The 20,223-nt window shown below is 41.8% G+C and overlaps 2 protein-coding genes across 16 annotated transcripts in view; both read left to right on the top strand.

The window, feature by feature from the left end:
- Window positions 1–8,971, top strand: part of add1 (adducin 1 (alpha)) — a 29,053-nt gene extending 20,082 nt beyond the window's left edge. For 3 of the 15 annotated variants that reach the window (XM_030436697.1, XM_030436700.1, XM_030436699.1), the window contains 3 exons: window positions 798–954; window positions 2,854–2,943; window positions 6,726–8,971. In XM_030436697.1, coding sequence (XP_030292557.1) covers window positions 798–954; window positions 2,854–2,943; window positions 6,726–7,048 — 570 coding nt within the window. In that variant the 3' untranslated portion in view covers window positions 7,049–8,971. Of the gene's footprint in view, window positions 1–797; window positions 955–1,589; window positions 2,832–2,853; window positions 2,944–3,817; window positions 3,856–4,529; window positions 4,546–5,980; window positions 6,035–6,725 lie in introns of those variants that run through there. The other 12 variants (XM_030436706.1, XM_030436703.1, XM_030436693.1 and 9 more) reach the window with 9 other exon arrangements.
- A 1,108-nt stretch (window positions 8,972–10,079) lies between these two features.
- Window positions 10,080–20,043, top strand: nop14 (NOP14 nucleolar protein homolog (yeast)). The gene is made up of 19 exons (XM_030436691.1): window positions 10,080–10,268; window positions 10,820–11,002; window positions 12,229–12,363; window positions 12,469–12,610; window positions 12,824–12,972; window positions 13,161–13,298; window positions 13,378–13,500; window positions 13,592–13,723; window positions 13,811–14,138; window positions 14,266–14,396; window positions 15,049–15,134; window positions 15,243–15,378; window positions 15,615–15,716; window positions 16,070–16,223; window positions 16,544–16,703; window positions 18,941–19,088; window positions 19,175–19,293; window positions 19,391–19,546; window positions 19,638–20,043. The coding sequence occupies exons 2-19, from the start codon at window positions 10,820–10,822 to the stop codon at window positions 19,732–19,734; spliced, it is 2,619 nt and encodes an 872-aa protein (XP_030292551.1). The 5' UTR covers window positions 10,080–10,268; the 3' UTR covers window positions 19,735–20,043.
- Window positions 20,044–20,223: the final 180 nt, after the last annotated feature.

Raw genomic sequence — 20,223 nt, 5'->3', positions numbered from 1 at the left:
ACATATATGTATTGATGAAGTGGATCAGATGATTGATAGCAGAATAGTACTTGCTTGGAACAATACAACATCTCTTCCATGCAGCTGCAGGCTATTGTAGTGATCAATCCCCAAAACAGCCCAAACTCAGCTGGAGCACGCAGGGTCTCCTTGTGACATTTCACAGTTAAATTTATGTTTTTAATTGATCCTAAAGGTGAAAGATTGATATCATGAGTTTGTCTGTAGGAGGGATTTTCATTATTGTTTCAAGTTGAAGTGGGCAGTAAAGAAGGGCTGGTGATTAGATCAGTGATGAGGGTGTTTGCTGCAAGTGTCGTCAAAAATGAAGTTTAACTAGTGAGAGAACTATTGCTGTTTATGTTAGTCTGCTTTTTCTTCGTTCAGCTTGACTACATCCTGTGCACCTGGTGATATACTGTTGGCTTTCTCACATCTGTCAGTGCTTGGCTGAATGTAGCAATATTGTATGGAATTTTAAAAAAGACAGGAAAAGTTGCTTTTAGCTCTTGAAACGATTGCTTCCTGGATTCTGAAATGGCCTGTTAGCTACAACTTGTGCTTAATATATATAATAATTCATCTATGACTGAACTTCTGCTGATGCTGCATAATAATTGTGTGTAGAATGCCTTTGAGCTGAGAGTTTTCAAGTTTTAAAACAGTACAACATTTTCTGCATTTTCTGACACCGCTGCTATTTTTCAATATATTAAATCCTTCAATGTGTAACCTTTTTACCTTTTTTTTACTGAGACGTCTCGTCTCTTTCTGCTTTCCTTCTGTGTGTCCTGAAGGGGGAGCTAGTGACCGCATCCAAGGCCATTATCGAGAAGGAGTACCAGCCCAAGGTCATCGTCAGCAAGCAAGGTCCCAACCCCTTCACCAAACTCACTGACCAGGAGCTGGAGGAATACCGCAAGGAGGTGGAGCAGAAACAGAAAGGGCCTGAAGGTAAAGGAGCGGAGAAGAGAAGATGATGTTAACCTCATTATGATGTGAAAAGAAAAAACATAGTTTACACACACTGTTTAATTCTTTGTAACAGCATTCTATTTCATTTTTGTCTTTTTTACCACAATCCTGCTTTGATCAAATTGCCAGATAAAGCTTAGTTTCTCTTGGCCATTGGATGTGATTATTTTCCACTCAGATTTGATAATGATACGTCTACATAACGATGAGCGTAGGCAGCATTTAAATCATTGCAAATGACAGTTTAATCACTTGAAATGTTTGAGTCCTTCTCAGGGTAAAATTGCTTTGCATATAGGACAGGGAACTATGTTGTGTGATTCACAGCTCTCTCCTTCTGTAATCACCCCTCCTTGACCTCCTGTGAGACAGAAAATTACACTTGATAATTGCACTTAGATAAGTCTACACAGTTGGCAGAGATGCAGGTTAATATTGAGCCGAGATCACTTGAGCTCATATTGTATAACATAAAAATTGTGTTTTAGTTAAGTAATGTGTAGCTGTTTTAAACATACACCTCTATAAAACTAGGAAAAATAAGACCTTCCGGCAGGATTATGCTAAAACCTAATGGACTCTCTACACGCACTCACACACACATGAATCCACAGTGCAGGAACGAGATGATGGTAGGGAGGGATCAGCCTCCAGCGTACCCTGTCCTGAGCCTGAAACGCTACTGAGGGGTCAGGCCTCGGTCTCCACACCTCTACAGTCTACAGCTGACTCTCCCAGCTTAGAGAGAGCCCCAGCTCCAGCTGCCACACCAGCCACACCGGCGTCTGAGCAGGGCTCTCCTTCCGTCGGCCCCTCGAGCGGCGGGCCTGAACCACTTCAGAGCCTCGTTGAAGCTGCAGAGGCGATTGTAGATGAGGTTTTTTCTACCGTGCAGGAGATTCTTTCAGCTCCAGATTCCCCTCACAAGGAGTTCCACTGCGCCGTGCTGCGAGCCCTCAGCAAGGAGCCGTTAGTGACGGAGGTGGCAAAGGCAGACCAGGCTCCAGGTACACCAGATGAAGCGGAGTCCTGCCTAAAATCCGGCCTTCCGCTTCCCTCCCCACCCCGCTCAGCCTTGGCCCGTCTCACTCCATACCGCTGCCTTGGGAATTGTGGGGAACCCCTGCCTGCTGTGTCCTCTCCTTTCTCTGGGGGTTCGGAGTCCACTGCCATTGTTTTACCTCCCTACCCACAATCTTCAAAGCCTTTTGCTTGATTATTTTCCCCCCCTCATCCCTTCTCTCTGATGTCTTGTGCAAAGGCATCAGAGTTGTGGCAGATCACATGATCTCTCTGCAGTTTTAATGGGCGAGGAGCTGAGCAGAGAGGATGTGAGGAGTGAGAACAAGCTCATCTCTAAAACCACCCTCTTGCTTTTAGGGTTCTCGCTCCTCAAGTCTGAAAGTGCTTTTTGCAGTGGAGTGCTGTGCTAACGTTTGAGGGAGCTGTGTTTAAGCTCAGTCATCCAATCAGAACATCCCATGTGTGGACATGAATAATGGTGTCCTCCTTCTTTCCCTTCTAACCTGTCCTGGATATATCTCTGTTGGTGTCCACTCTCCCGATTGTACCTCTGACTGGTTTCCAATAAAACTAATAATAGTTTAGGTTCGTTTGGGATATTCTAAGGTGGATTTTTGTGGGATTTGTTTGAAAGCTTTTGCAGTGTTCTCCTTATTTAGGCTTCTTCCCCAGTTTGATTCTTTGTGTTTACCTCCTTGTTTGTTTGGCGATGTTGTTGGTGTTGATCTATTCAGATTCTTTGAAACAAATCAATCCAAATTCTAGCCAACAATTATTGCATCAGTGATTTCTTGATGTATATTCCTTATGTTAAACCCTTTCTAATCATTTAATTTCTGCTGATTTTTCATTCAGACACAGTGGAGCTAGTAGAGCCTGAGGAGGAGCCCAAAGGCCAGAAACCCACCTCCACACCACCCAGCACCCCGGTCAGAGCAGACGAAGGTAGGTTGCGCCTGAAGTACTTGACATACCCGGCTCGCCTGGCTCAGCATGGGTTTCTTCAGTCCTCTGGCTGAGTTTTGGGGGCTTTTCTAGGGTCTACAGAGGGAATGCGGAGGCTCCTGCCCGTCCACCTGCCTGTCTGTCTTGGGGTCTGTTCATGTTGTGGTCTTTAATACTACTACTACTACTACAGGTGCTGTGTTGTGTTTTCCGTAATAAGAGGCCAAGAGGTTTTGATCACCTAATTTCTACTGTGAAAGATGGGGAATAGGCTTCAATACACAGTATCCAGATGTAATATCAGGAAACATTCTATATTTGAATAAAAACGTATTTTTAGCATTGAGTTATGGACCCCAGTACAGACATCTCAGTCTATTTTTGTTTCTCTTATTTTTATTTTTCCTCCCTCTTGGTCTTTATTACTATTGGATTACACCTATATGAACAGTATCATCCATGATGATACCAGACCTGACCCTAAAAATACCAGGAAGTTGTAATCTTAGTTACTTTAATTTGGCATTATTCCAATCATTTCTTATTGTAGTCATTAGTTGTAGTCAGTGTAAGGGAGGAAGGGATGAGTAGCTTTGATCGCAGGTGTAATCTAATAAGAATGAAATGTTGTTATATAACATATGTCTCTATGTACAGTATCTCCTTTACCCCTTCACTTCCATTCTCATCTTTTTGGGGGTTACTAAGAATGGTTCCCACCATTCTTTTTAAATTTTTCCTCTGGTGTTTTTTGTTCTTATCTATTTCACTTTTTAATTTCCTTTTTAATTTAACACGGTGCCTGTGGTTTGATCTGCATAGACATTTGTTTCTACTTGTGCTTTTTCTTCTTTGTGGCTGCGATTACAATCAGGAGATGGAAATACAAAAGAGTACCTGTTGCCATAGTAAGTACGTACTGTTCCACCTCCTCGACACTCTCCTAATTACCCTCCACCCTCCATGCCTTGTTTGTTCATATACCCTTTTTCTTTGCATGGCTTCACTAGCAGAGCTGTTCTTGGTTTGAACTAACCCATTATCTGGGGCTTGAGACTGTTCTGCCGGCTTTCACGCGGTTCTCTGAACTCCTCTGAATCTCTTTCTTGGAGTTGATGGGGGTTATTTCAGAGAGCTCCTCCCTCTCTTGTTCTTTGCCATGATTCACTGTAAGATTGAATGACCAAGAAATCATTAATTAACTTGTTCGGACACATTTTATGAAGTTTATTATTTAAGTATATATTTTGGGGAATCAGAAAATGGTTTGAATTCAAGGAGTTGAGAAATGATGTATTTCAGGTGTGATCCTTCGATCTGTAATATTCATTAAAATCTGTTTACCAAGCTGACAGTGAACTGGTCTGAACAACAAGTGGAGGATGCTCCTGAAGTAAACCTCACAACCCACCAAACCTTTCTGTTAGATAATCTCTCTTTTCTTCCTGCCAATGATCCACTATCAGAATAACCAAACGTCTCTTGCACATGTGCACATTCTATCAATGTTGATGACACTGTATATGTTTCATGAAAAAAAATCAGGTAATGTTTTGAAAATGTGTTGAATGTTGTTTGTCTTACAGACGAGTTCTTTACCAGGTACATCAGTTCTTTATTTGAGTGTGGCTTTTGAACCAAACTTGCTGCTGTTGGGCTTTGCTGAGACTCACTGATGGTTTAACTTGAAACATGGTTGAGGTCCAGCGCTTGGCTGTGTGGTGGTGTTGGTCTCCATTTTATCTGTCTGTGTGTTCGGCCTCATCTCTGTTCTGACAGACTTGAAAGATGTGAAATGAAGACTGGTTTCTCGGACCTTGGCAAAGGATTTTTTCCTGCAAGTCTCTATAGCATGTGGGCAATATTAAAAATGAGCAAAGCTGTGGTTTTGCACCTGACTGCACTGTGTGAGCTTCTACTTGAGCTTGAAGGCTAGTTGTTTGGATGCTGTTAAGGACTGATCCACCCTCTGGATCCAGCACCAGCACTTGTCTTCGCTCTTTTTGCTGGGAGTATTTTCTAAGGATGACATCGTCAGATAGTTAAAAGAAAAGCCCAACTGAATGAAATGAAGTAGCCAGCAGAATCATTCAAAAGCAGCGTCTTGTTATCAGCTTGCAACTGTCTCTGACATTTTGATATCTGACGTTGACTCCAATTAAAATGATAGAAAATCTGCAAGAAGGTCCTCTCAATAAAAATTGTGCTAAGGCTAACAAGCTCCAGGTGTTACAGCGCCACTTAGCCTTGGAATTACAAAAGAGTGCGATAAGGAATATCTAATGAGACTTTCATTACGACATAACCTCTCTTCATATGTTTACTCCAACACACTTGGACAAACACAACAGCTAGATTAATACTTAAGTGTTTATAATTTCAAAAATGATGTGTCACTTTTAGGACAGACTTTGAGAGCGAATGACTTTGAGAATATGCGTTTGACAAACCCAGCTAACGGTTTTTAGGCGGTACCCCCGATCCAGTAAAGAGCAGAGCCACAAAATGCTTTAGCTTTAGTTAGCTAATGATATGTTAACTTTAGCCATGGAACTGGTTACTACTGTATCTGGTGTGTAAATTAGCCAGTTATGCTAATGTTTGTAGTTTACCTAGCTAGCTAGAGCAGATAAACAAAATTTGAAAGACGTATTGAAAGTGGTTTATTTATAGAACAACATCTAAACAACTAATAATAATTCTGTGTCTGCAAGTTGATACATAGGCTCTTTATTGTGATTTTGAAACATACAAACTGTCATTATTAAGACCGGAGGAAACATCTCTTGCTTGTGTCTGTACTCCCAACAACCAGATTCAATGGATATCAGATATAATACTACACTCACACTTTCTAACTCTCGTTAATAATTCAAGGCCTAATTTTAACATATTATCCTTGAGAGCTTTGCCGGTTTTGATTTGATTTGACGCGTTATGTAACCTCACTTATGCGGATATGTTGTTGGAATCTTTGAAAACATTACAATACCGTTTATGTGTTGCAGACATCATTTTTTTCTTTGTTTGTACACAGGGTGCAAATGAGCCAGGGAACTGCACTCATTAAGATTTCCCTGTTGAAATGAAGGTAAAATGAGAAGTGCTGGGAACCAGCGTGGGCATGTCAAAATAAGATCAAAAGAAAGAAGTCGGAGAAATTAATGAGAGCAAAGTGTTATTATAAGTTGCTTATTGTCATTTTCAAATGTAATAAGTAAACAAATGGAGTCCTATCTAGACGCTATTCTGTTATATAATGTGAGCAAGACGGTGCATCTTGGTTTGGGTTTTGGATTTTTCTCAGGTGAATTATTTTAGAAGTATTTGTGAAGTGCTCTTCTGTTTTCAGTGGGAATGTTTTGGAAAGACTTTTGTGCTTCAATGCTGTTAAACTGTTCTTTAACTATTTATCTTTGTTTTGTCGTGTGTGTGTGTGTGTGTGTGTGTGTGTGTGTGTGTGTGTGTGTGTGTGTGTGTGTGTGTGTGTGTGTGTGTGTGTGTGTGTGTGTGTGTGTGTGTGTGTGTGTGTGTGTGTGTGTGTGTGTGTATATATATTGGTCTGATTTTAAATACATAGATCTTGTAGATGACATTAACTACAGAAGCCTAGTTGTGTGAACTCAAGCGGTGAGTGGATGCTTTTTTTAAATAGAAAGTCGTGTTGATTTAGCAGCTTATCCAGTGGTCGATTTGGTGTCTCCTGGTGTGGAAGCTGAGCTGCGCGAATCCATCAGTCTGTCGTCTATGATCAATAACTCTCTCCCTTCTCCTCCCATCAGAGTCCTTACCAGAACAAACCTATAAGGATGAGAGCGACGCGGCCACCCTGAGACAGACCCTTCCCGATTTAACGCCCGATGACCCCTCCGACGCCCCGGCACTTCCTGCCGAAGACACCGTCCCTGCCCCTGCCCCTGCCCCTGCCCCTGCCCCTGCTGCTGCCGCCGCCACCGCGGACGCAGACGCAGCTGAGGGGGAGGAAGCCGCTGACGCTGGTGACCAGGAGGGTGACGGGTCTCCCAGCAAATCGCCCTCCAAAAAGAAAAAGAAGTTCCGTACTCCTTCCTTCCTGAAGAAAAACAAAAAAAAGACAGATTCCTAGATTGGAGAATGTTGGATCGGTCCTCCTGGCTAGCCTCTGCCTCTTTTCATTAATGCTTTTTGTCTGCTGTCATTGCACCCCTCGAGCAAGCCACAGTTACACACAGTTATGCTTTTTCGTTGTTTTGATATCATTTGTCGCTGGCTTATTAACCTATTTTTCCTCGTTAGCGTGTGCCAATTTTGTATACAGTGTAAAAATGATTGATTGCATAAAGGTTTTTAATTATTAGAGGCTTTTAGTTGTGAGTGAGTGATGCATTCTGTCTTGTTCACTCCATCTGGCCTTTAATGCATGTCTATTACTACAGGCCCATGCGCTCAATGTGAGGTTTTAGGGTTTTATCGCCCTCATTTTTTAAAGCAAAAATAGTATTACTAAACTGTTGTAACCACTAGAATGTATTGGGATTGTATAAAAAAAATATGTCCAAGTGTCTTTTAATAACAGTGAATGCAGAAAGAGAAGCTAACCTCTCATTCGGCTGGTGGTAAATTTTGACAATGAGAATTATAAATTCGCGTAGTGCTAAATTTACCTCTGAAGCTGCACTGATGTGATTACATGTTAGCAGGCCAGGAGAATGCAGTCAAACAAAGTCCATGTTAATGTTTCCATAATACCATATTTTGCTTAAATCATCCAGAAGAAGCTAAATGACATCTGGGTGTTGGTTGACTTTTCTCCCCCCCTTTTTTTTAACCTCAAAATCTTCATTTGTCACAGCCTTAACTTACAGGTATGTTGTATAGTGCTTTGGATCTTTAAATGACGTGGACGTTTGGTTTATTATTACTCAAACTGGATTAATCTGCAGATGAACGCTATCGAGTCATCCCAGAAAGTGTCGGCGAGCATCGCCTTGATGGGTTGATGATGAAATGAGTATGAAGGAACATGTATGAACGATTTCTCAGTTCATGTTTTTCATTTATTCTAATTATATGAGCTTTGTTTTTGCATTTTGCCCCTGGTTTTCTCTCTGTGTCTGAAAGTCAGAAACAGGCAGGAATGCTCTATATTTTCTGAGTTTACATATTTCATTTTGTTCTCAATAATTTTTTTTTATTGCGCTTTTTCTTGCAAAGTAGATTGAGCCATGATTGCTTGCGGTGAGAGAGCACTGTGAACCTCCTCTTTTATAAACCACTGTCTGGGATCTAATACCACACACTGCTTTTTAGGTAGTCTTATCATAAATACAGTTGTTACCGTTGTAAATGACAATGTCACTGTTATGAAAGCTGCATGATCAATTATATTTCCGATCTTGGACTTTTCCTGTGTGAAACTCCACTCTGAGCAGACTGACTTTGCCACTGAATACTTTGTGTGTTTCCAGTTGCAGTAAAGACACAATGTACACTGGAGAAGCAATTCTATTATTTTCTCTCTCATGTTGCTGATTGCGAATGAGCTGTGCTTAAGGTTGCAGGGCATTAATACCAAGGCCATCTCATCGCGTTGCTTCCTAACTCGTGTTTATGCATCCAGTTTTAGTCTCGTGGCGATTGGAAAGGCAACACTTACAGGAAACTAATCTGAGATGCTGGTGTATCCAAATCTTCACATACAAGCACAGAATGTCTAACTCCTGAAGGACTGCATGTGAAGAGTGCTTAGAGTGCGTACTGTCCTTTAAATGACTAACTACCGCTTTTATTTGAATTATATTTTATTTTAGCTTAGCGTGCCGTTAACAGTACTAGAGTCCTTGTAACCATGTTATCATTTGAGTCAACCAGAGATTTTTTTATTTTTATTTTAAATCTCACAGCTATACTGATTTGTATTCTGTCTGATCTACTTCCAATTTGAATTTTCTCATCATTAAACCATCTACCGACTTAAAACTTCCACCTATCTTTTCTCATGGTTCTGCCTCTTTCACAGCCATGAATAAAAACACTACCATGAAAGTCAGTATTGTGTGATGGTATTCATTCTAACAGGGCCTCGCTGCAAATGACGTTCAACTATGATATAAAACTAGATCGCACATGAGGTGAATCACATTGCCTCATTGGGCTTTACAATCTGTACGGTGAAAGTCATCCACTGTCCTTAGACGGCCGATTCGAGTGAGGAAAAACGTGCCATATTGGATATTGCAGCAGTGAAATAACATGCAGGTTTATGTGGAATATCTGGGGAAAGGTTTACAAAAATAATGCTGAAATTTATAGAAAAAAATCGGCAGTAATTCAACATGAAATTCATGATGGAAGTATCTGCGGAGTATCTTTGTACATGTTGCTTTCAAAAATAAAGACATGAGCAAAACACACACACGCAGTATTAAGTCAAACATCAAAATACAGTTTGAAGTAACTTGTCTGAAAGCCAGGCGAAGTACAGAATCAGAGACTTAAAATAAAACCACAAAAGCTACAGACAGACCCAGGGATGACCGCTCATGAACCGCAACCTGGCAAATAATGACTGATATAACTATTTAAAACTACCGGTGAGTGATTGTGAATCAGGCAGATAAATGACTGATCGGAGATGCAGAGAAACAGAACTGACGTTTTGGGCTGGATGTACTACATGTGGACACGCAGATAAAAAAAAAAAAAAAAGCAGGACATCAAGTGAGTGAAGAGCAAAAACTGGGAAATAAAACCAATATGTGAAGTTATTTTAAAACATTTTGATTCATGTTTTTTTTATGGAATTTTAAAAATCTGCTTCTATAGCAATATATGTTTATATTCCCTGATTTCAGCATCAAATTACCCAAAAAAGGGTACATTGAAAATGATCACAGACATAAGTACATGGTGCAGTTTGAAAACTATTTCATATTTATATTTATTCATATACTTATTCTGGATTTTAAAACAATCTGTTGTTGTAACACTTAATGGGATTTTAAATGATTTTAGCAGCAAATAAGTTTAAAAATGCTCCAGTAATAAAGAAAGTATGGCTGACCATAGACATATATACATGTCTATGTGGCTGACCCCTTTATGTGAGCAGCCATGTTGTTGTGCGCTTCTCTTCCGGTCACTAGAGGCGCTGTGGGGGGAACCTCAAACCGGAAGTTGTGAACTTTGACCTCCGTCTGTCCCCTCTGCGCATGCTGGACATGGAAACAACGTGGAAAGAAAAATATTAAAGTATAATTCGTTAAATTTGGGGTTGGCAGAGAGTTAGTGTCACATGTTTTCTTCCGTCTGGATTTAATAACTCGACACCCAAACGCGGCTGAAAGGTAAACTCTTCTTCTGTGCTAATTTTAGTTTGTTTACAAACTGTTGACGGCTCATAGAGAAGCTAGCTAGCTTCTCTTCTTGCATTCATAGCTATAAGTAGCTCAATTACTCTCGCAATCGTCGCTTTTATTACATTTGATATATTGGCGTTGATATTTACACTGGAGTCATGGATATATGTGAATGTCGACTTAAAACGGCGCTAAATGCTACCTGTTAGCTGATGTTAGCCACCTGAGAGGAGGAGCAGTATTCAAGACCAGTTTTCTTTTAAAGCATGTCAAACCCAAACCAATCACAAGAACAGAGATGGTCTTCAGTGCACATTGATCTGCTAAATCCAGCCTTATTTGCAAGTCTTTCTGTGATCTCAGTGTTGGTTTATCAGTCCACTTCTCAGCTTCAGATTATATTTTGCATATTGTGCATAGTACTTTATTATTTCTATATTTGCCCTTACATTTTGATTTATTTGTACTTGTACCGCTGCTATGATGACCTAATTTCCCCTCAGGGATTAATAAAGTTATCTAACTATCTATCTATCTAGATGGGGAAGGTGCCTAAGAAGAGGAGCATTGCTGACAAGGTCCGCAAAGCCAAGACCTCTACTGAGATCAAAAACAACCCCTTTGAGGTGAAAATCAACAGGAAGAAATTTGATATTCTTGGGAGGAAAAGTAAGCACGATGTGGGTCTGCCTGGCGTGTCTCGATCCAAAGCCATAAACAAGGTAAGAGAGCATCTCGTGTTGTTAACCCTCACCTTCACCATACTAACTGCACTGGACTTGCATGCTACCTTATGCTCTACTCTAAGGTAGTGTTAAAAGGACCATGATTAATGTTTCAAACATTAGCTGGTGTTCAGTGCTATAAAGCAAATTCACAACTCTAGATTTGTGTTTGACCTCACTCTAGACAGAAAAGTGAAGCTGGCCCGTCACATATTGACCCTGTTTCTATGGATGAAATCATGTTTTATGAATAGATATAGATGCTATGTACACCGTGATTTGTTGATGTATTGGTAAATGTGAAAAAGATTCATTATTGCACAATAAATTAGAGTAATAGATTTCACTTACAAATATTTTCTAGTGTAAATTATTGATTTGTCTATAGATTGTAGCTGTTTTCAGCATCAAACTACATCTGCATGTTGCACCGTGCCAATTAACAGTTGACCTAACGAATCTTCATCTTTTGATTATATGATTATCTTCAAAGGTACTTTTGAAAAATCATCATCATTATAATTTGACAAAAGGCTAAAGTGGTGCAGTGCATTTCAGGCAGCTGACTGGTGGAATTTTAGAGCTAAAATGCTTTGAATTACTTTCAGATCAAAATTGTCGGAGTCCTAAACTCAAAACTGAGATGCCCATTTTTTTCAAGCGAACTCCAAAACCTGCCCAGTAAGAAGATACTAACAGCCTTAGGATGTTTTAAAACATGGCCTTCGGTTCTTTGACCGGACTGACCGAACATTCAGGAAGCTACAGCTGCAACAAGAAGTGTAAAATGTCCGCGTGAGACAAACCTGGTGAAAAATAAAGAAAAGGAAGGCACACATTTAATAAAAGACAAAAGACTTTTCTGTCGGATGAAATTAAAGTAAAGTAAAAGATCAACAATCTTGCAGTAGCACTGTATCTGGCAGCCCTTGATAACAGCTCATTTAACACTGTCTGTGCTGTGAAGCCTCACAGTAACAGAGGGGATTTCTGCAGGATAGTGCCTGAAGAGAACAGAGCTAAAGTTGAAGCGAGGATAAAAGTTGAATCCGCAGACTAATTCTGCGGATTGATTCTGCGGTGATTCTAATAAAGAATCAGTGTTTTTGTATAGCTTAGCTTTGTGTGTGTGTGTGTGTGTGTGTGTTGGTGTTTGTTTGCATGAGGGGAGGTGGACAGAAATCAAATGCTTTTCTCATTTTATTATATCTTTTAATCTGTAGAGGAAAGAAACCCTCCTGAAGGAATACAAACAGAAGAACAAGTCCAACAAATTAATAGACAGGCGTATTGGCGAGTATGACGCCAAGATGGCACCAGAAGACAAAATCCTGCAGAGGTATGCGATGGAGAGACAGGTCAGTGATGTAATCATTTGTTTTATCTGTAAGAAAATAAGGAAATAAGCCCTTATGAAAGTATTCGAAACAAAATTCTCAGCCAGCCTTTGCTTTATCTCTCAGCGTGTCCACGATAAGAAGGATCTGTACAACCTGAACGAGGACGAGGAGCTGACTCATTATGGTCAGTCGCTGGCTGAGATGGAGAAATTCAATGACCTCATGAATAGCGACGATGAATCAGAAGAGAAAGGTCTTTTGTCAGGTGAGTGTTTCAGTATTGGCTTTCTGCATAAGTATGTTCCAGTAATTCATAATTACAAGAAAAAAACAAAAGATCACAAGAAAAATTATAATCAGATTTCTCAGAATGCAAAAAGCCATGAACTTTTTTATTTGGGCATTTATCATTCAAAACCCACAGCTTGATTTGAGAAGTCTGAGCAGATATATTATAGAGTTATCTTTCTGCATCCAGCCGAGCTGACCGCCTCCCACTTTGGAGGAGGAGGGGGCCTCCTGAAGAAGAAGACATCTGGGGATCAGCAGGAGGAAGAGGGAAGCCACAGAGCCAAGTCCAGACAGGAGCTTATCGAAGAGCTCATCCAGAAGTCCAAGCAGGAGAAGGTAAGCAAGTTGAGCAAATCAATACACGATCCTGTTGATTGATTAGGTTCAACGCAGACCTTATTATCTATAGGTATATATTATCTTTGTGTGTTTTTGTTTTACGTGCTGACTGTAATTATATTCTAGGGATGATGAGACTCGCGGTCCAGATGATTAACCACCTCAATTTTTTCCTGATATTTCAGCGGGAGCGACAGGTGCAGAAAGAGGAGGCGCAGGAGCTGACGGAGCAGCTGGATAAAGAATGGAAGAGCATCCAGGCTCTGATGGTGAAGAAGACGCCCAAAGCTGAAAGTGATGACAAGCCGGAGGAGAAACCCAAGGTAGGGTCGCACTGATCTGTCAGTACGGTCTGATTTCATCGATCTGTGGCAGAGCCTGATGTTTCTCTGTGCGTTCCAGCTGGAAGAGTATGACATGATGGTCAGAGAGCTCGGCTTTGAGATGAAGGCTCAGCCGTCGGAGAAGATGAAAACCCCGGAGGAGCTCGCACGGGAGCTGAAGGAGAAGCTGCAGAAACTGGAGGTATGCTCATAATGCAGGGCAGTTAGTCTCATTACCATTATCATATGAAGTTTTTGTCTTCACACATTGAAATGCTCTGTGCTTTCTTCAGGCTGACCGTCTGAGGAGGATGATGGGAGATGAAGTCGGGGACAGCACACAGAGTCAGGTCCACATGTCTGCTGATGACCTCAATGATGGCTTCATCCTGGATAAGGAGGACAAGAAGACCCTGTCTTATCAGGTACGAGAGAGCTAGTTTATTCCTGGAATAGTCTCACTTTAATAAGTGGAACAGAGTGTTTTACTCAGGTTTCTTTTATCTTTCGAGGATGGAAAATGGAACATTGGAGAGGCAGATGAGGGTGAGGAGGAAGATGAGGGTGAGGACGAAGAGGAGGGAGAGAGTGGTGAGGACGAGGAATCCGAGGCAGAGGATGGAGATGAAGAAGAGGAGGGAGAGGAGGAAGAAGAGGAAGAAGAAGAAGAGGAGGAGGAAGACGGGCATTCGGACCTGGAATCAGAGCAAGAAAGCGAGGATGAGGAGAGTAAACAGGAGGATGAAGGTGCCAGTGCCGAACCGACCAAGACTCTCAGCATCGAGGAGTTGAAGGCTCAGCAGGAGGCGGCTAAAGCTGAGCTCCCGTACACGTTCGCTGGTAACGACAAACTCATGACACATCATTGAAATCAGACCTTAATCTGTATCCGAGCCTGATTTTAAAAAAAGAAAGCTGCTTTAATTTAATCAGTTTCACTTTTCCTCCTTGTTTCCTGCTCTCGTAGCTCCAGAAAGCTACGGCGACCTGAAGGGTTTGCTCCATGGCCACACTCCAGACAACCAGCGCCTCATCGTCGCCAGGACTCAGAAATGCAACCATCCCAGTTTGGCTGCGGGCAATAAGCTCAAACTGCAGGTACAACTAAGTTTATTTGTGTAAATAAGTGTGATACTTCTGTCGCTGTAGACGGTTATAAGTTGTGTCCAGTGCTGTATGAACTGAATGACCACGTTGACAGTCAAATTTATTTTCCACTGCTTTTCCAAACGTGAAATTTATTGATGTAGTTAAAGTTCTTGGTGTTGACAGATGTCTGAGTGCTTTAGGCCTTTTTCCACACCGAGCATTTTCTAATTAAAACATTGGGTATATACAGATAATAATGGAGTTTTAGGAGCTTTCTCTGGACATGTTTGCAGCATATTCAGTTTGTGTTGATGCTGTAGGTTGCGATGCGCGGTCTCGCCAACGGTTTGGAAGGCTGGGTGGAGACGCGTGCCCAAAGGGAAATAACACATTTCTAGTCCAAAGAAGAAACACAACTACTTTTAAACATTGCGAAAGACTTGGATATCAACAGGTTTCTTTTTTAAATATGCACAAACATTGCAACGCTGACCTTTTCAAGAAAGTGGTTGGCGAATGAAAGTGGGATGCTGTGCTTGTTGAGTTTACAGAAATATCAGTGGAAAATGGTTTTTCATTAGCCATATAAACGGTTACTTAGGAATATTGTCTTTTTGTAGAATAAGGGCAAAACCCAGAATATTTTCTCTGTTTGTCTCAGAAAATGTTCGGTTTTCTGTTGGAGTACATCGGAGAAGTGGCCACCAGGAGTCCACCTGAACTCACCACCATAGATAAGCTCATACCGTGAGTTGAATAAGTGGCTTCAATTCTCAATTTCACCTCCTGATTCAAATATCTAACCCTCAAAACTAAACGTCCTGCTCTGATTTGTCTTTTTTTCCTCTCCTGCAGAGAGGTGTACACCATGTGCCAGATGTTTCCAGAAGCAGGCTGTAAGGCCCTGCAGACCATCCTCGGAGACGCTGGTCATAGCATGGAGGAGGTGCTCGAGGTCAAAGGGCACGTTGCTTTCCCATCACTAGACATGGTATGGGATTATTATTCACAGGGTTGATAAGAGGCTTTAGAGGTTTTAGGTTTAGGTTTAAAAGGTAGAGAGGCAAAACCCAGCGCAAAAAGGCACAACAGGTAGGATTTTGAATTGTCAGGGAGATATGCCTCCCAGTGGAAAATATACCTTTGCTTTTGATATTAAATAAGAACGTTCTTTCTATTTTCTGTTTATGACGTACAGCCACAGTATGTTTGTTTTTGTGTTTCCAGCTCATCTACCTGAAGGTGACGGCCCTGCTGTTCCCCACCTCCGACTTCAGACACCCTGTTACCACTCCAGCGCTGCTTTACATCAGCCAGGCTCTCACAAAGGTACACGCAGTCGTCAGTGTGTTTGTTATTGCCTGTGCCGGAGCTGTTTTTGACTGTTCATGCCCTCTATCGGGATTTCACCATCTCTCATTCTGTTTGAATCCAGCACTCGTCCTCTCATTAGTCATCCTGTTTTTTTTCTTGTGCATTTTCGCTGGATAAGAAGAAGCTTTTCATCTGTGCGCCTCAAACATTTTCAGTTATTCCCTCAAAGTTTCCAGATCAAAACAACCGTATGAAGTTACACCGCTGTTTTCTTCCCCAAGCTGCCGCTGAGACATTCATTGTACTTGGCAGTTCTGTTCAACATTTCATCATACCTGTGTGTTTCTCTCTGATTTGTGCGTCCTCAGTGTCCAGTGAGATCATTACAGGACGTGACATCAGGTTTGGTGCTGTGCTGTCTGGCAGTGGAGTACGTCTCCTTTTCAAAGCGCTTTCTGCCCGAGCTCGTCAACTTCCTGGCTGGAACGCTGCATCTGGCCGTGCAGGACAAGACGTCGCTAGGTACGTACACATTTCACACGTCCGTCACGCATGTTACCGGTGGCAGCATTTGGAAGGTGAAACCAAGCAGATAGACCTTGCAGGGTTCCTGTAAAGTTTGGCAATCTGTTTTGTTTTAATGGTTAGGAATATACCTGAATGTGGAACATACTCCTCGAAAAATGCTCGATTTTTCACCATTGTCTGGTGTTTCATCCACACAATCATTCACATAATCAAATATTTTTTGATACTTAAATGAAACAATCTCGTTGTCAATTTTTTTTTGTGTCTTCTGCTTTGAGCTGTTCAAACCCAAAAGTGTTGACTTTGTGTTGCAGGTTACACCGTGGTGCCGCCCTTCAGGCCGTCAGGGAAGTGCAGCGATCTGCTGGTGTTGTCGAACTCTGAATCCTGCAAGAACTGGAGCAAGAAAAGCCTTCCGTTGTCGTCTACCCAACACCTGGACCTCCAAAATGACCTCGACAGAGATCACCACAGGTAGGAGGGGAGAGGAGGAGCAGGATATGCACTCAGGATATCTGCACAGTGTTGCAGGTCTATCTTAAAATGCATTTAGCAGTTTAATTCGACCTTCACCTTGATTTTGTTGACGAGCGTCGCTGTACTGTCTTTTACTTGGCAATTTTCTGTTCCAATATCACTTAAAAATTTAAGCCAAAACCCTCCACATCAGACCGTGTTTACTCCTCTGTATATTCAGCTGCCCTCCAAGAACTTACAGAAACAACAGATAACAGATTAAAAAACGCCTTAATTGGATGTTCAGAGCGGAGTCTGTAACAATAACATGTATTATCAGCAGTGAACACTTGCCCGGTGAAAATTATAGGGCCTTAGTAGGAAGAGAGGAAGTGTGAGAGAACCATTTGTCTCCTCACAGCTTCTCATGTTCGGTTTGGACCAGAACGGGACCATCCAAAAAAAAAAAATGAAACAGCAACAAGGGACGAGCTGAAGTGAGGCTGATTAATGACCTTTTTATATAGAAAAAAACGATGAGCTCATTTGTTCTTCAGCCGAAAACAAAACTGAAGACAAACCGGAACCACACAAACACGCACTCATAGAGATCTCTCCTCTAACCAGCTGCTTCACAGCATTTTATTTAAACGAACAAAGCTGAATGTGTGAATTAATAATGAATTAGTAATAGATATGAAAGATAAGACATCCAACCGTGTTTACCTGTGCGGACTGTGAGGCTCGGAGCTGATACATCCACTCGTGTGATTCTGATGCGTCGCCAGCGTGGTTTCACACAGCAGCTGGTGTGTGGGCACGCAGCAAAGCTTGCAAACAGGCTGCGACGGACCATGATTGTGCACAGTTTGTGAGAGTATACATTTCTATTTGCGCTCAACTAAAATTGATATTCTCGACACACCATGAAAGACTCTGACTCAGACTCTGTGATGTTGGAGAGAATTTGATTGAATTTTTTTTGGCGATATTTGTTAAAGAAAATGAAGTTAACTCCACTTGATCGCTTACGTATCTAATATCGAGGCAAAGTGACCAAAATGTATTTATGCAGTGTATTCATTTAAAGCAGCAGCTGTTATACAGTATTATAATTCATCGTGACTTAGACTGGCGCTCGCTGTAACCCCGATCAGTAAATAATCTTTATAACGCCTTGCCTGGAGGTCGGATCCAGCCCCGTCTCCTCCATCGCCAAGAACAGCAGCGCTGACTCCTGCTCATCATACCCCGGCGCCTGGTCGTATTCTAATTTCTGCACCCCTTCAGGCCTCACAGTGACACATGGACACCAGCAGCTGTGTGTGAAGAGTGCAGTCGCTCTGGTAATTACTGTCAGGATGATGCGGCTTATTGGTCGAGGATAGAGTGAGTGTATGCAAAGCAGGTCCAAATGTGTAGAGAGAACATGCATTTGCGTACATAAAGATGACCTCTATTTTTCCCGTAACGTGATCGAGTCCCCGAGGTCTGAACAAAGACAAGGACGACAGAAAGAGGCATAATCACATGATGTCATCAAAATCAGAAAACAAGTGAACCTACTCTGCAGTGCACACCGAACGGACCTCATGGCGTTATTGTGAGGAACAGTAGAACAAGACGCACTCGTGTAACCTCGCTGTTACCTTTTGTGTGATGGTTGTTTTGTCGCGTCGGTCTACAACGATTAGTATTTAGTCAAAACTCGACATGATGTCTGGTCACCATAGTCGGCTAATTGGCACTAGGATGGTGAACATGGACAACAAAACCATTCATGCCTCTTGTCTGGATGTTAACATTGTCATTTTGAGTATGCTGACTTGTGCATTTAGCTCAAAGCTGCTGGCATGGCTGTAGAGATAAGTCATCTGAGTGGTTATATACAGACTATACACACGTCCACATTTACATATCCACATCTTTAAGTAGTGTTCAGCAAACTGTTTTATGTTTGATTGTTATTTACCTCCATACTGGGCTCATATTGTCGTTATTAGTCAAACGAGAGACGAGGACAGGAGGGGAGACTTCAGCCACCGTCCGCGTCTTTAAAGTCTCAAGTCAAAGTCTCATTTTTTCGCTCTCTTCATCAGTTTGTTGCCTCTTTCTGCGTGCAGTCAACACAACATCTCCTTGCTCTGAATGCTGATCAGGATGTTGATTACCATGGTAACGGTTCAAAGCTTCAAAGTATTATAGTTTAGCCCTAAATTGTAGATTTTCATCCATGTGTATGTGTCTCTCTGCAGGTTGTCGTGTCTGTCTACCTGCCTGGACCTGGTGAAGAGATGCTGCCTGCTCTACAAAGACCTCGTGTCCTTCGCCTGCATCTTCCACCCAATCAGAACGCTGCTTTCCAAACATCTCCCAGCCCAAACATTACCTGAGCTATTACAGGTGGGTGCCAAAGAGGATCGGAATACAGCAAGGTCTTTCTCGTATTTTTTTCGTTTTTCTCCTTCACGGTGTTTGTTTTGTCGCAGGAGCTTCACGGTGAGATCCTGGAGGCCATCAGCAGCGCTCCTGTGGCTCACAGCCGGCTGGTGTTGGACAAGAAGAAACCCATTCCTCTGAAGCTGCTCACGCCCAAGATCGTTGAAGTGTAAGCAAAAGATTGAAAACGTGACATGAAGCATGCCAATGTGCGGGTACGGCATCTGTTAAAAAATTCTCTAATTTCCTTGTGTGATATTTGTCAGGTTGGACTATGGAAAGAAGCGTGGCAGCACCAGAGAGGAGAGAGAGAAGGAGCGACTGCAGCACAAGTACAAGAAGGAGTTCAAGGGCGCTCTGAGGGAGATCAGGAAGGACTCGCGCTTCCTGGCCAGAGAGAAGCTCAACGAGGTCATGAACAGGTGGGGATAACATTCCGTATCAAACCAAAATAAGAAGAGAGAAGAGGTTTGTGGGAGAATCCACTAATGTTGTCCTTGTCATGTGTTTCAGAGACGCCGAGAGAAAGAGGAAAGTGAGGGAGCTCTTTGGCAGTTTGGCCACTCAGGAGGGAGAGTGGAAAGCCCTGAAGAGGAGGAAGAGGAAGTGAGATGCGCAATCTCCGTCTTCGTCAAATGGACACGTCAGATAACAACCGGCGCGAGGTTGAAATTTGTGGAACTGCAAACGTAGACTTTTTTTTTTTTATCACGAGGATAAATTCAAATTTCTTGATTCAACACACGTTTTTTAGAGAACAAACATGCAAGTTGTCAAATATTCTGATGTAGGCGTCTGATGTGACGGCAAGATCTGTTGTTGGAGGTGTCAGTCAACACATCGGTGAATTCTCTTTTTTTTTTTTTCCACCGTAAACCATCACTATTACCTACTTTAATATAAAAAAGATGAAAAAGTATCTGTCTGTTCTCTTGTTTTCTATCATGAATACATGTTTTTTCAAGTCAGGAACATAAAGTCAGAGTTCTTCTTACCGTGACTTGCGTAAAGAGGGAACAATGTACATCCATAAGGTTTAATTAAACAGTAATTTTACATGTATGTATGACATATGACATATGTACTGTTGAGTGGGAGT

Source organism: Sparus aurata, chromosome 12, assembly GCF_900880675.1.
Source record: "Sparus aurata chromosome 12, fSpaAur1.1, whole genome shotgun sequence".
NCBI lineage: Eukaryota > Metazoa > Chordata > Actinopteri > Spariformes > Sparidae > Sparus > Sparus aurata.
Note: the sequence above shows the minus strand (reverse complement) of the source record. Positions and strands in the feature narration are given on the sequence as shown.

What these genes read in the sequence shown, in the direction of transcription:
- nop14 (XM_030436691.1), top strand. Translation starts at nt 10,820, where the DNA reads ATGGGGAAGGTGCCTAAGAAGAGGAGCATTGCTGACAAGGTCCGCAAA. An exon ending in GGTATGCGATGGAGAGACAG is followed by an intron (nt 12,364 to 12,468) that starts GTCAGTGATGTA and finishes TTTATCTCTCAG; the next exon opens with CGTGTCCACGATAAGAAGGA. An exon ending in ACGCCCAAGATCGTTGAAGT is followed by an intron (nt 19,294 to 19,390) that starts GTAAGCAAAAGA and finishes GATATTTGTCAG; the next exon opens with GTTGGACTATGGAAAGAAGC.